The following is a 12,342-nucleotide window of genomic DNA, read 5'->3' on the forward strand; positions in this document are numbered from 1 at the left end:
AGAACTTGAGGGCATCCAATGAAGCTGATGGACAGCAGGTTCACACACTGTGCAAATACTACTTTACACAGTGTGTGAATAAAATGTGGAATGTCCTGTGAGAGGAGGTACTGATAGCCACAGGAATAAACAGAGGGTTAGATAGACTGATGGAGGATAAGTCTATCAATTGCTACTAGCCATAGTGACTGAGAACCTCTAGGCCTCTGAATCCCAGAAATTGGAGGCAACATCAGGGGAAGGCCTCAGCCTCTATGTTCTGTTGTTGGCTGTCCAGAGGAACTGGCTGAGACAGGATGCTGGACTAGACTATTGGTCTGATCCAGCAGGACCCTTCTTATTTCCTTAAGTATTTCTTCCATAACCCATTAAGCTGTGCAGTTAGATCCATGTGAGTACACAGGGCAGGGCTTTTTTAGTTGTGGTTCCCTATATCTGGAAGCATCGTTTAAGAAACTGTGCTTCAATTTGGCATTGCAGGCATTAGGGGAAATGACACCTTTTAGTTAATTACATTTAGGTAATGTCATCTTACAAAAAAGTCCACCTTCACCTGTTACCATATTGCTTTTTCATATATGATTTTTGTAAATTGGGTTGACACACGCACAAATACAGATCATTGAACCATAGGACCCCTAGACCATAATACAGTACTGAGTATGCTAGGGATGGACAAATTACTGTTTAGGGCCTACATCAAGCTCATGAGCAATTTTCATAGGCCTTTCAGCTACTTAAAATTTTTGTAGAACATCACATCAGCTCACTGGACTCCCTGCAAATTTTTAAGAAGATGAAGAAGAAGATATTGGATTTATATCCTGCCCTCCACTCCGAAGAGTCTCAGAGTGGCTCACAATCTCCTTTACCTTCCTCCCCCACAACAGACACCCTGTGAGGTGGGTGGGGCTGGAGAGGGCTCTCACAGCAGCTGCCCTTTCAAGGACAACCTCTGCCAGAGCTATGGCTGACCCAAGGCCATGCTAGCAGGTGCAAGTGGAGGAGTGGGGAATCAAACCCGGTTCTCCCAGATAAGAGTCTGCACACTTAACCACTACACCAAACTGGCTCTCCAGTTTTAAGTAGTTAAATGGCTGACAGCATTAAGATAGCAGCAGAATAGGAAAGAGGGCCGCAACTGGTGGGGCCTAGAGATCTCCTGGAATTAAACCTCATTTTTGGACTACAGAGATCAGTTCCCCTGGAGAAAAGAGATGCTTTGGAGGATGAACTCTATGGCATTGTACTCCACTAAAGTCTTTGTCCTCCCCAGGCTCCAGCCACAAATCTCCAGGAGTTTCCCAACCTGGAGCTGGCAACTCTACCACTCCACCGCCTGCTGGTGGCCAGGGGGGACCTTGCAAACCCTAGATTTGGGTCTCTACCCCAGCAGGGAGTAGCCTCTGCTGGTTCCCCCAACACCACCACTTTGCTCAAATGGGAATGCCAGATTTAGTTATTCATTTCTCATATGGCAGAGTTTCACACAGGAAGCATATCATAATATAAAACACAAAAATCAAGTGGATACAATGGGTATATAGACCAATCGAGCAATTCCTCTAAATACTAACGTCTAAATTTTCTATCCACTCAATTGCAACTGAGAGTTCAAAGAGCTCCATCACATCTCCCTGGAAAGTATGACACTCACATTCCTATGACAGATGGAAAATAGTTTGGTGGGCTTCACCACAGTCATGTTTGGGCCCTGGTATTTTGCCCCATTCAAGCAACAAGTCTGCACGACTGCCAAAGCCTGTTCATATTCTAATGGCTATCTTCCATACGTCATGTGGCAAGTCAAATCCTGCAGGCCTCTCGTTGGTGTTTACCAGGTTATAGATATCAGGTGAAGCTTATTGCATCCATGTTCACAGCCATTCATTCCCTAGATCAAAATTTTGGGATTGCAGGATTTGTGCTGCTCATATTGCCGGGTGTCGGGATCTTAGTCTGGATGGCCCCACATTAGCCATGTCTTTGTGGGTAGGCAACTCGCTGTTTTCTTCTCCTATAGTCATATCATGAAGAAGAGCATCTTCAGAGATGCAGGGCAGTGATGTGGCACAATCTGGGTAGCCAATAGGTTATAGAGTGAGTTTAGTGCATCTGTCGATGGTTCTCATTGTTGTATTGAGTTGGACATCAAGTTTGTGAACATGGGGCTGTTGAGCCACACTGAAGCACATATGGAAGGCATATTTCATGTCAGAAGTGACAAGGGACTGCTAATGCAAAAAAAACAAGAAGAACAGGCATGCAACTAGGAGCCCTCAGAAGTGGATGGAGATCCAGATGCAGCCCTCAGGCTAAAAATGTTGTGCAGCCCTGAGGCAGATGAATGATGGAAACCTTCTACTTCAGAGTTCCCCAACCCCCGCAACATGGAAGACCTCATTTCAGTAATGGGACCATCAAGGGTCACCTGTCCATGTTCCCTCTTGACTACATACATCTCCTACCTTTTGAAACTGTACAGCTTCCCCTTCATGCACACTCTGCCATTCCATCCTAGCGATCCCTCTTCTGTAACAGATGAAAACTACTTGTGCCTAGTGACAGAAGAGTCCAATCTACCTGGAAGGCGTATTTCTCAATAGTTGACACTACTTCTCGGAAAGGAATCTTGGAGGTGAAAGTGTGGCCATGGTAGACAATAGGCTCCCCAGTAGGCCCATCCCAGCAATCCACTTCTAGGCATCGGCAGCCACGCTTGAGAGCTCTGCAGGAGGGAGAAAGCAATCCATGAGTCCTTACTGCCTTCCCAACGTATGGGAAATATTTTCAGCTGCTATCCTATAACATGGGGATTGGTCTGTACGCTCACTGCTAAATTGTTTGAAGACAAAGACCCTAGCCTTATGTCACTTTTGCTCACCTGAAAAACAGCACTCACTAGATCTGGTAGCTCAAGCTCACCACAGTTCAGCTGCCTAATACTTTAAAAAAGGGAGATGAACTGTTGGCTAAGGTTGTATAAGAACAGAGCTTTCAGTTGGTCCTTCAGCTATAGGGTGAGTCCAGCTTTTCCACAGCTTTGGCAACCATGTATGCCAACAAATCAAATGCCAGGTCAGCTATCAGTTTTGCTCCTTTCCTGTGTTTTAAGTGGCATTTCAGAATTTCCTGGGTTTTTGTAGAAATGCAGCATCAAATGTCATGCCTTTATTTGTTCACTTCCAACATCAATTTAAAACGGAAACTGTTAAAAGTACAATTTTATAAAAGGAACAGGATTTGTAGTGTTAACGTCTACGAAAAATTAGACAGTTTTATTGCATCGTTTTCTAGTTCTGCAATCTGCTTTTATTGCTTGTGGTATGCTTTTTTTATTGCACAATTTAATTTTATCAGCACTGAGTCCCGGTGAGAAAAGTGGGCTATAAATGGAGTAAGTAAAGAAATTATACCAAGTGTTGCAGATTCGGTGTGACATCACAAGAAGTTAGCCTATCAGAACCCTGCACAGCCAGCTTTTAATTTATTTATTTTTTAAAAATTAAGACCTAAATCCCACTTTTCTAATTATAAACAGCAATTCAGGGGAGCACACAATAGCTTCTGCTTGAAAGTTGCAGAACTGTTTTTCAGACTGTGATAGATGGTGAATATGGTGAAGGTGCCTACAGCTCTGTCTTTTATTTGTATTCACCCTAAATGTGGGAAGCAATCAACATCGGTATCTTTATTATACTGTCATGGCAAGATCAGTGGCCATTTTTTCACGACAGAGGCTCTTGTGCCTTTAACACTTTCATGAGGGTGAGAAATACAACTGGAACATTTCCCCCCTTGTTCTGTCCATAAAAGAAAAGCAACATCAAAGATTTCAGGTTTTCACGGCTGGTAACATCATTGGGGTTTGTAGAATCTTTCGGGATCAAGTGCCGTGTTCTACTGGAGAAAGTTTTCCTTCCAGACGTTTCGTTCTCAGCTGCGGAGAACATCCTCAGTGGCGTTGCAGCCGGAGCAGGCGTTCAGACCTTCTTGGCTGCTGTGCATTGCTGCATGCACAGCAGCACGGCACTTGATCCCGAAAGATTCTACAAACCCTAAAAGCAACATCTGTTGAACTTCTCAACATTGTGCAGCTGTTAAAGTTGCAGGAGGTTCTATTGGGAAGGAGGTGGCATTCCTGACTGTTACTTCTGCCCTGCAAGCATCCTGGATAGGCATGGCCTTACAACTGCAGGACGGACTAGTGGGAAAATGCAGAAGGCTGAAGTAGCATGAAATGGCAGGTGTTTGTGGATTGCAGGGTTTGAATAGCCACCGAATACTGTATAAATGTGCCTTCACTTGCACAGTATTCTAGGCAATTCTGTGTTATGCCATGGGCAGAGGTATTTTGTCTCCTCACAGGGACTTTGAGGATGCAAGAAGGAAATTTGATCTTGACAAGGTCATAGGGTTGCCAAGTCCAATTCAAGAAATATCTGGGGACTTTGGGGGTGGAGCCAGGAGACTTTGGGGGTGGGGCCAGGAGACATGGGGGCAGAGCCAGGAGCAAGGGTGTGACAAGCATAATTGAACTCCAAGGGAGTTCTGGCTATCATATTTAAAGGGACGGCACACCTTTTAAAATGCCTTCCTTCCATAGAAAATAATGAAGGATAGGGGCACCTTCTTTTGGGGCTTGTAGAATTGGACCCCCTGGTCCAATACTTTTGAAACTTGGGGGGTATTTTGGGAAGAGGCACTAGATGCTATACTGAAAATATGGCACCTCTGCCTCAAAAAACAGCCCCCCCAGAGCCCCCAATACCCACGGATCAATTCCCCATCATTCCTTATGGGAATTATTCATGGAGGTGCATAATGGCTGTGGGGGTGGGGCTTCCCCCGCCAGCCAGCTGGCTGGGGAAGGGGGGAAGCCTGTAAAACCGGGGGATCCCCCGCTGGGACCTGAGGATTGGGAAGCCTACAAGGTCAGGCTTTTCAGTGAAATTGTCAGGCACAATAGTATGACTGAGATGAGAGGCAAAACTGTGGGAGGAAGAGGACAACTGAAATTAATTCCAAAGGCTAGGCAGATAAGGGCCGTGCAGGCACAGAAGCAGGGAACACGGTTGTCAGGGCTAAGGCACTAAAAAGGAGCTGGCAGAGCCAGCATCAGAGGAAAAAACGGCAAGAGCAAAGAAAGAAGAGGAATCCGTTAGTCTTAAACGGTATAAAAGATGCTTTGTTGCGCAAAGTCTGTTAAGAAAAAGTTTATATAAGGGCAGGAAAGGACAATGACTGTCATAGAGGTGGACCAAGGCAAAGATCTAGTATAACTACTTGGGCTCTGGGAAGCCTCTGCTCTCCAACAGAGAATCAAAAGCTCAGGGAGACAGTTCCAGATCAGTTCCCAGAAAGTCCATAATTTGAATCTACCTATGATTGATCACTCTGAAACTCTGGCATCCTTACCATGAGGTACCACGTGAACGTGTGAGCAAAACATTTTGAGGAAAGAGATTGTATTTCATTCTGTTGTGGGAGGGGAATAAGTAATTGCAGATTTACTTTGCCCTTCAATGGTGATACCTGATATATCCCTCAATGCTGCTCTGCCCTCGCAGTTGGTCTTCCAACAGGTATGTGTTGTGGGAGGAGGATATAAAGTAATGGCAGAGGGACTGCGACATGTCCTGGAAGACTTTCCTGTGCTCAGGGTTGAAGATGGAGCCATCTGGTGAGCAGAGGTACATGAGGAATCCATCTATGCTCAGGACGTGGCGAGCCTTAGCTGCAGGGAAAGAAGGCCAATGGAGAGAGAAAACAAAATCAAGGGAATGGGTCTCCAAGCAACAATGTGAAGAAAAGGGATAGGCCTTTGAACTGGACAGAGTCAGTGAATTCATCCAAGAAAACAGGATTGTTTATTTAACCAGGAGAAAAAAACAGGCAGGGCAGAAATTTCTGCTGGAAATAGATGTTCCAAGAATTATACATGTAGTAATAACTTTTTTAAGAGATCTAGTGAGACTAAACCAAACAGGAATCAAGTGGTACTTTAAAGACCAGTAATTTTTTTTGTGTGTGTGTTATCTTGGACTAGAAAGCTTCGTTAGATGCATAACATAGTTGCTCAGCTAGTAGACATGGTTATGGAAGGAAACCGTGGGGAGGGAATCTCACACATACTTTCTCCCACTATGAATAGCCGGAAGATTTACAACGCAATCCTAAGCAGAGTTTCACCCTTTTAAATCAAATTAAGTCAATGGATGATAAATCTTGAGTTTAAGGCTTAGAATGGTATGCCTTGAGTCTAAGCAAACAAGGTGGGCTATAAATGTTTTAGATAAACAGTCTCTAGCTAAGGATTGCACTGTCAGAGTTACATTGAGTAAAATCCTAGTGGTGCTCTTTAAAGATTCCAGCACTAGCCCTCGATGCTTGTCCAGGCTATGGACCAACAGTTCTCCCTTATCTCCCCCACCTGTTTCAGATGGCTCATATCTGTCAATCAGCTCCATGGCCAGCTCCTCAATGCCTTTGCTCTCCATCTGCTCCTGCTCCAAGAAGTCCACAAACTCCAGCAGTGTCAGTTTCTTGCCATCCTTGGAGTACTCCTGGAAGATCTTGAACACCTCATCTCGCTGAGTCAATGCTTTGTAGAATAGTACAAACTCCTCCCCTTCCAGTGTCCCTGTCTCGGATTTGTCGGCCATCTGCAAGGAATGGAGGGGGTCTCACTATTGAAGTCCTTGCACAGGAAGCAGAGCAGAGGAAATCAAACGAGTGATGTCAGGGATCTGGTGCTACCGACAGAGTCTCTTTGAAACCAGTTACTTCTACAACAGCACCACTATGGGCTATGCATTAATAGAAGTAACATGGTCCTTGCCCATTCAGTCAATATTAAACGGACACAATAGATGTTAGAGGAGGAAGAAAGGAAAAGGGCAGGGAGTGACTGTATAGTTGGCAAAAGCAAGAAAGATTCAAGAAAAGCTTTGTTAAAGAAGTGGGTCTTTGAGAAGGACATGAAGATTAGAGGAGTGGCGGTTTGATGACCAGAGAGGGGAAGCGTAGCATGAGAAACACAACAAAGCAAAGCAGAAGGAATAAGAGGAAGAAGGAGGCACTGTCCATTGCCATTCTGTCTGAATACAGTAGGCTTCCCAATCCCCACCAGGGTATTCCCCAGTTTTGCAGGCTCCTTCTTGCCCCCAGTCAGCTGGCTGTCTGGGGGAGCCCTGCCCCAGCCACCATGTGCCTTTCCACTTTGGAAGGCTAGAAGAAACTTAAGAGACTGCTTGTTTTTTGGAAGGTGTGTGTGCCTTTAAATCTGAAGGAGCCATGCTGAATGGGGGCAGGGCAAGCCAGCAGAACAACATGGCTGCTCCCAGTGAACTGCTAGAAAGGATGGGGAAACCAGCACAACAAATGATGGGTTGGTTCTACATTCCTTTCAGAAGTCATTTGCACAGTAAAATAGAGAGTAAAGAGTAAACTAGAACCTTTGGTTTCCCTATGTTAGTCTGAAGAACTTGGCTGAATATGCAGCAATGGTTACGTTCAACAACTCTGTGAGTAAATTGTCCCAGTAAGATCACAAAAGTGTGAGATTGCAAACTGTTTATTTTTGCTGCTTTGTGTGTGTGTGTGTGTGTTTGAGAGAGAGAGAGGACGTGCAGCTGCTGGGGGATGAGGAAATGTATTCAGGGGAACTGCAATGCTGTATTTTTATTTATTTGTTTTAGGGAATGTGAAAATCCCTGGTTCCGCCCCCGAAGTCCCCAGATATTTTCTGAGTTAAACTTGGCAACCCTAGAATACAGTCAGTCTTGTTCAATTGCTAGGAATTGCGGTGTTGGTCCCAAGTAATAAGACAGCAGTAGGTGAAATCATATCGGCTCAGGGTAGTGCTACCTGTTACATGATCCTTTGTACTGATGTGAATGATATCCTGTGTGGGTGACTGTGTGGGTGACTGTAACTTAAGGGGAAGACCAGCTAGACATGTGTATTCCATTTAGCTTTTTTGTTCTTGTATAATTTTCCAGCTGAAAATCCCCACCCCTAGGCCCCACTGCTTTTTGTCCTATTAGGGGAATTAGATATATTATATAGAAATTACCCTCAGAGGTAGTAGTAATAATAGTAGTAATTTTCAGTGGGAAAACGGAATAAGAGGAAAAGGTGAAATAGCTCCCTTTAGGGTTGCCAAGTCCAATTTAAGAAATATCTGGGGATTTTGGGGGTGGAGCCAGGAGACTTTGGGGGTGGAGCCAAGATCAAGGCTGTGACAAGCATCATTGAACTCCAAAGGGAGTTCTGGCCATCACATTTAAAGGGACGGCACACCTTTTCAATGCCTTCCTTCCATAGGAAATAATGAAGGATAGGGGCGCCTTCTTTTGGGACTCAGAATTGGACCCCCTGGAGCCCCAGATACCTGCAGATCAATTCTCCATGATTTTCTATGGGAATAAATCTCCAAAGGGAATAAGAGTTCCCAGCAGACATTTCCCTCCCCTCCCCCCGCTTTCTGACGACCCTGAAGCGGGGGGGGGGAGGGCCTCCAAACTGGGGGATCCCCTGCCCCCACCTGGGGATTGGCAACCCTAGCTCCCTTGTTGTCATACCCAGGCTTCCCTTTTAAATTGCAGCCCCAGGAGCTGCACTGCATATTTTTCAAATTAAAAATTAGTAAGAAGGATCACTGTGCAATGTGTCATTCTATCTTTAGGCTGATCCAGGTGGTAGTCATATTTAGCTTGTTATTGAACTCAAGATTTAGGGTTGCCAATCCCCAGGTGGGGGCAGGGGATCCCCCGGTTTGGAGGCCCTCCACCTGCTTTAGGGTAATCAGAAAGCGGGGGAGGGGAGGGGAGGGAAATGTCTGCTGGGTACTCATGATTCCCTATGGAGACTTATTCCCATAGAAAATAATGGAGAATTTATCCACGGGTATCTGGGGCTCTGGGGGCCCTGTTTTTTGAGGTAGAGGCACCAGATTTTCAGTATAGTATCCAGTGGCTCTCCTCAAAATACTCCCTAAGTTTCAAAAAGATTGGACCATGGGGTCCAATTCTATGAGCCCCCAAAGAAGGTGCCCCTATCCTTCATTATTTCCTATGGAAGGAAGGCATTTAAAAGATGTGCGGTCCCTTGAAATGTGATGACCAAAACTCCCTTTTGAGTTCAATTATGCTTGTCACAGCCTTGATCTTGGCCCCATCCCCAATGTCTCCTGGCTCCACCCCCAAAGTCTCCTGGCTCCACCCCCAAAGTCCCCAGATATTTCTTGAATTGGACTTGGCAACCCTATCAAGCTTAGAAAATTTCACATACAACACAGATTCTTATTATCAGTAATGAATGAAGGTTGAGCAGAGCCAAATCTTCCCTGTGACTGTAAATTTGAGTTTGGGCAGGCTAAGAGCCCACCTCACTCCAGATATTTTGAGGTTGCACTGAACCTTATTGTTGGCCAAGTTGGGGCAGGAGGCTGGCAGCCAGCTCATGCTGACCAGGAGTGGAGAGACGGAGGAGTGTGCCACACTCATTCACATCTACCCACTGGGCTCTCCTTCACCTCTCTCACAGAGGGAGAAGGTCCCGCAGAGAAGGCAGGGGAGCAGGGGGGACACAATAACATGTCAACGCTACCCAAGTGAGTGCACTGTGGATTTAACACTTAATACCAACAGTTGTGGAATTAGGGCCTGGACCGAGCCTCGGTCCCCCGCTAAACCGGTTACTGTAATTTCTATAGTAAATTAGCCTATATAACTGAATATTTGGCTCTGTTTCCCAGGATGTTTCAGGGCTCAGCTAGTGCTTTAGCCTTTGTAATACAGATTGCCCGGTTATAATTTTTTGCCTTAGAGGGCATTTATACCCAGGGCTGGCCCTGCCACTAGGCAAATCAGGCGATTGCCTAGGATGCCAGGGGCGCCAAACTGGCTGCCATCTGCATGACTATGAATACAGTCTCGCCGGGGGCATGCTGTGGCGGCTCCCTGGGATCCTGAGGCTGGATCTGGCCACTTTCCGCTTTGGCTGCACCGAAGCAGGCAGAGCATGTGCCTTCACTCAGCCCCGGCAGCGGCAAGGCCACCACCCACCAGGTGCAGGCTGGCTGGGGTGGAAAGGAAAGAAAAACAGCTGGCGATCAGTAAGCCTCTCTGCTCACAGGCCAGGTGACAGGTCAGAGCCAGTGTCTGGCCTACAGAAAGCGGCCATGGAGAGGGGGCAGCTGAGCAGAGCCGGCAAAAACCTCCTGTGCCTGAATTTTGAAGATTCACGTTGACCCCCGCCCCGAAGGTGTTGGCAGGGTCGGAGAGAGAGATGCCTGGCGCTAGGGGTTCTGCTGCCCCAGGCAGAACACCGCCCCCCACCGCCCAGGGCTCTAATCATGTGTGCAAAGCGTGTGCGGCACGATGATGACACCTGAAAGTGACATCATCGCAATGGCATGCTCTCCCAGCCCGCTCCTCGTCCAGCCCTCTCCCCTGCTTCAGAAGGAGCTGGCTGGGCAGCGGCCGCCCACGTGCTTCTTCTTTCATCTGAATCGGAACAAAGGAAGAAGCACGCGGCAGCTGCCCAGCCAGCTCCCTCTGAAGATGAGAACACTCGGTAGGGTTGCCAATCCTCAGGTGGGGGCAGGGGATCCCCTGGTTTGGAGGCCCTCCCCCCGCTTCAGGGTCGTCAGAAAGCGGGGGGAGGGGAGGGAAATGTCTGCTGGAAACTCTATTATTCCCTAGGGAGATTTATTCCCATAAAAAATAATGGAGAATTGATCCATGGGTATTTGGGGCTCTGGGGGAAGCTGTTATTTGAGGTAGAGGCACCAAATCTAGTGCCTCTCCCCAAAATACCCCCCAAGTTTCAAAAAGATTGGACCAGGGGGTCCAATTGTATGAGCCCCAAAAGAAGGTGCCCCTATCCTTTATTATTTCCCATGGAAGGAAGGAATTGAAAAGGTGTGCCGTCCCTTTAAATGTGATGGCCAGAACTCCCTTTGGAGTTCAATTATGCTTGTCACACCCTTGATCTTGGCTCCACCCCTAATGTCTCCTGGCTGCACCCCCAAAGTCCCCAGATATTTCTTAAATTGGACTTGGCAACCCTAACACTCGGCCTGCCCCTCACCCAGAAGGAGCTGGCTGGGCAGTGGCCGCCCATGTCCTTCTTCCTTCGTTACGAATCAGAACGAAGGAAGAAGCATGCGGCTGCTGCCCAGCCAGCTCCCTCAGCATGAGCAGAGAGGGGGTGCCTGCCCCCGAGCCGAGGTGGTATCCCAGGCAGCCGCCTACCTCGCCGACTCCCATGAGCTGGCTCAGACTTCAGCATCCTGGATTTCCAAGGCCCAACAAGAGTGGGAAATGTTTCAATTTCTATGGTGCTCAGGTTTGTTTGGTTTTTTTTTGGGGGGGGGGGAAGCATAAAAACAAACGACAGCCGTCTTTGCGGGGAGCATGAAAATACAAAGTCCACCTTAATTAGGGGAGCTAGTGGAAGGCCAAACTTCCCAATGAGAGCCAGGCTTGCTGAAAGGTGGGCAGATCTACTTAAGGGATTTCGGAGAGGCACTGCTTTCCCTGGGAACTGAGCCGTGCCAGGAGCAGGGCAGGGGGGCAGTGGGAGGGAGAGATGGGGAAAGCAGAGAAGGAAGAGGGAGCCAGAGAAGGAAGGAGAGAAAGAACTAGGGAAGGAAGAGAAAGGGAGAGATAAGGAGAGAGGAAAAGACAGAGAGGGGGAGGAAGAGAAAAGGAAAGAGAGAGGGGACGGAGGAAGAGGAGGGGAAGGCTTCCTAAACAGAATTGTTTAAATTAGCTTTTAACAACTAATGGAGAATGCAACCACTATGCCACAGCACTGAACAACACTACTGTATGCAGTGTCAAATACGAATTAATAATACTGATGCCATCTTGGATTTTAGGATTGAAACTGTATTGTATTCTATGTATATAATGAATTTTAATGATTTTTATTGTAATTTATTTTAATAGTATGTATCTTAATCTGTTGTGAGCCACTCTGAGCCTGACAGAGGAGGGTGGGATATATATATAGGGAGAGAGAAAGAGGGGTGGGGGAGACAGAGGGGCTGGGAAGTGGAGCTACTGTATAAATTAGTTTGCTTTGGGGGTATTTTCCTGAGCGAAGTCAAAAATGTTTGATCCGGAGGTGAAAAAGAACTGAGTTAACTTACACTAACTCAGCTTAGAGGAAACGCTACTGATAAATATTTTAAAGGTTTTATGTCTAAACAGGTTTTGTGTGCTGGAATTATTCAGTCTTAATATGAATGTACTCTTATGATTAATGGTCCTTGACTGCAAATAAACTTTCATTCATACTCCTAAATTCCCTAGCACCAGCATTCTGTCC

General features: G+C 46.6%; 1 protein-coding gene across 1 annotated transcript in view; it reads right to left on the bottom strand.

Annotated features, from left to right (window-relative positions):
- The window catches only part of PLCD4 (phospholipase C delta 4), a 66,435-nt gene that overhangs the window by 21,226 nt on the left and 32,867 nt on the right, over positions 1 to 12,342 (bottom strand). The window contains exons 6-8 of the mRNA XM_060263294.1: positions 6,434 to 6,665; positions 5,536 to 5,737; positions 2,584 to 2,728 (exon numbers count right to left, since the gene is read on the bottom strand). Coding sequence (XP_060119277.1) covers positions 2,584 to 2,728; positions 5,536 to 5,737; positions 6,434 to 6,665 — 579 coding nt within the window. The remainder of the gene's footprint in view (positions 1 to 2,583; positions 2,729 to 5,535; positions 5,738 to 6,433; positions 6,666 to 12,342) is intronic.

This window comes from Heteronotia binoei, chromosome 21 (assembly GCF_032191835.1).
Source record: "Heteronotia binoei isolate CCM8104 ecotype False Entrance Well chromosome 21, APGP_CSIRO_Hbin_v1, whole genome shotgun sequence".
NCBI lineage: Eukaryota > Metazoa > Chordata > Lepidosauria > Squamata > Gekkonidae > Heteronotia > Heteronotia binoei.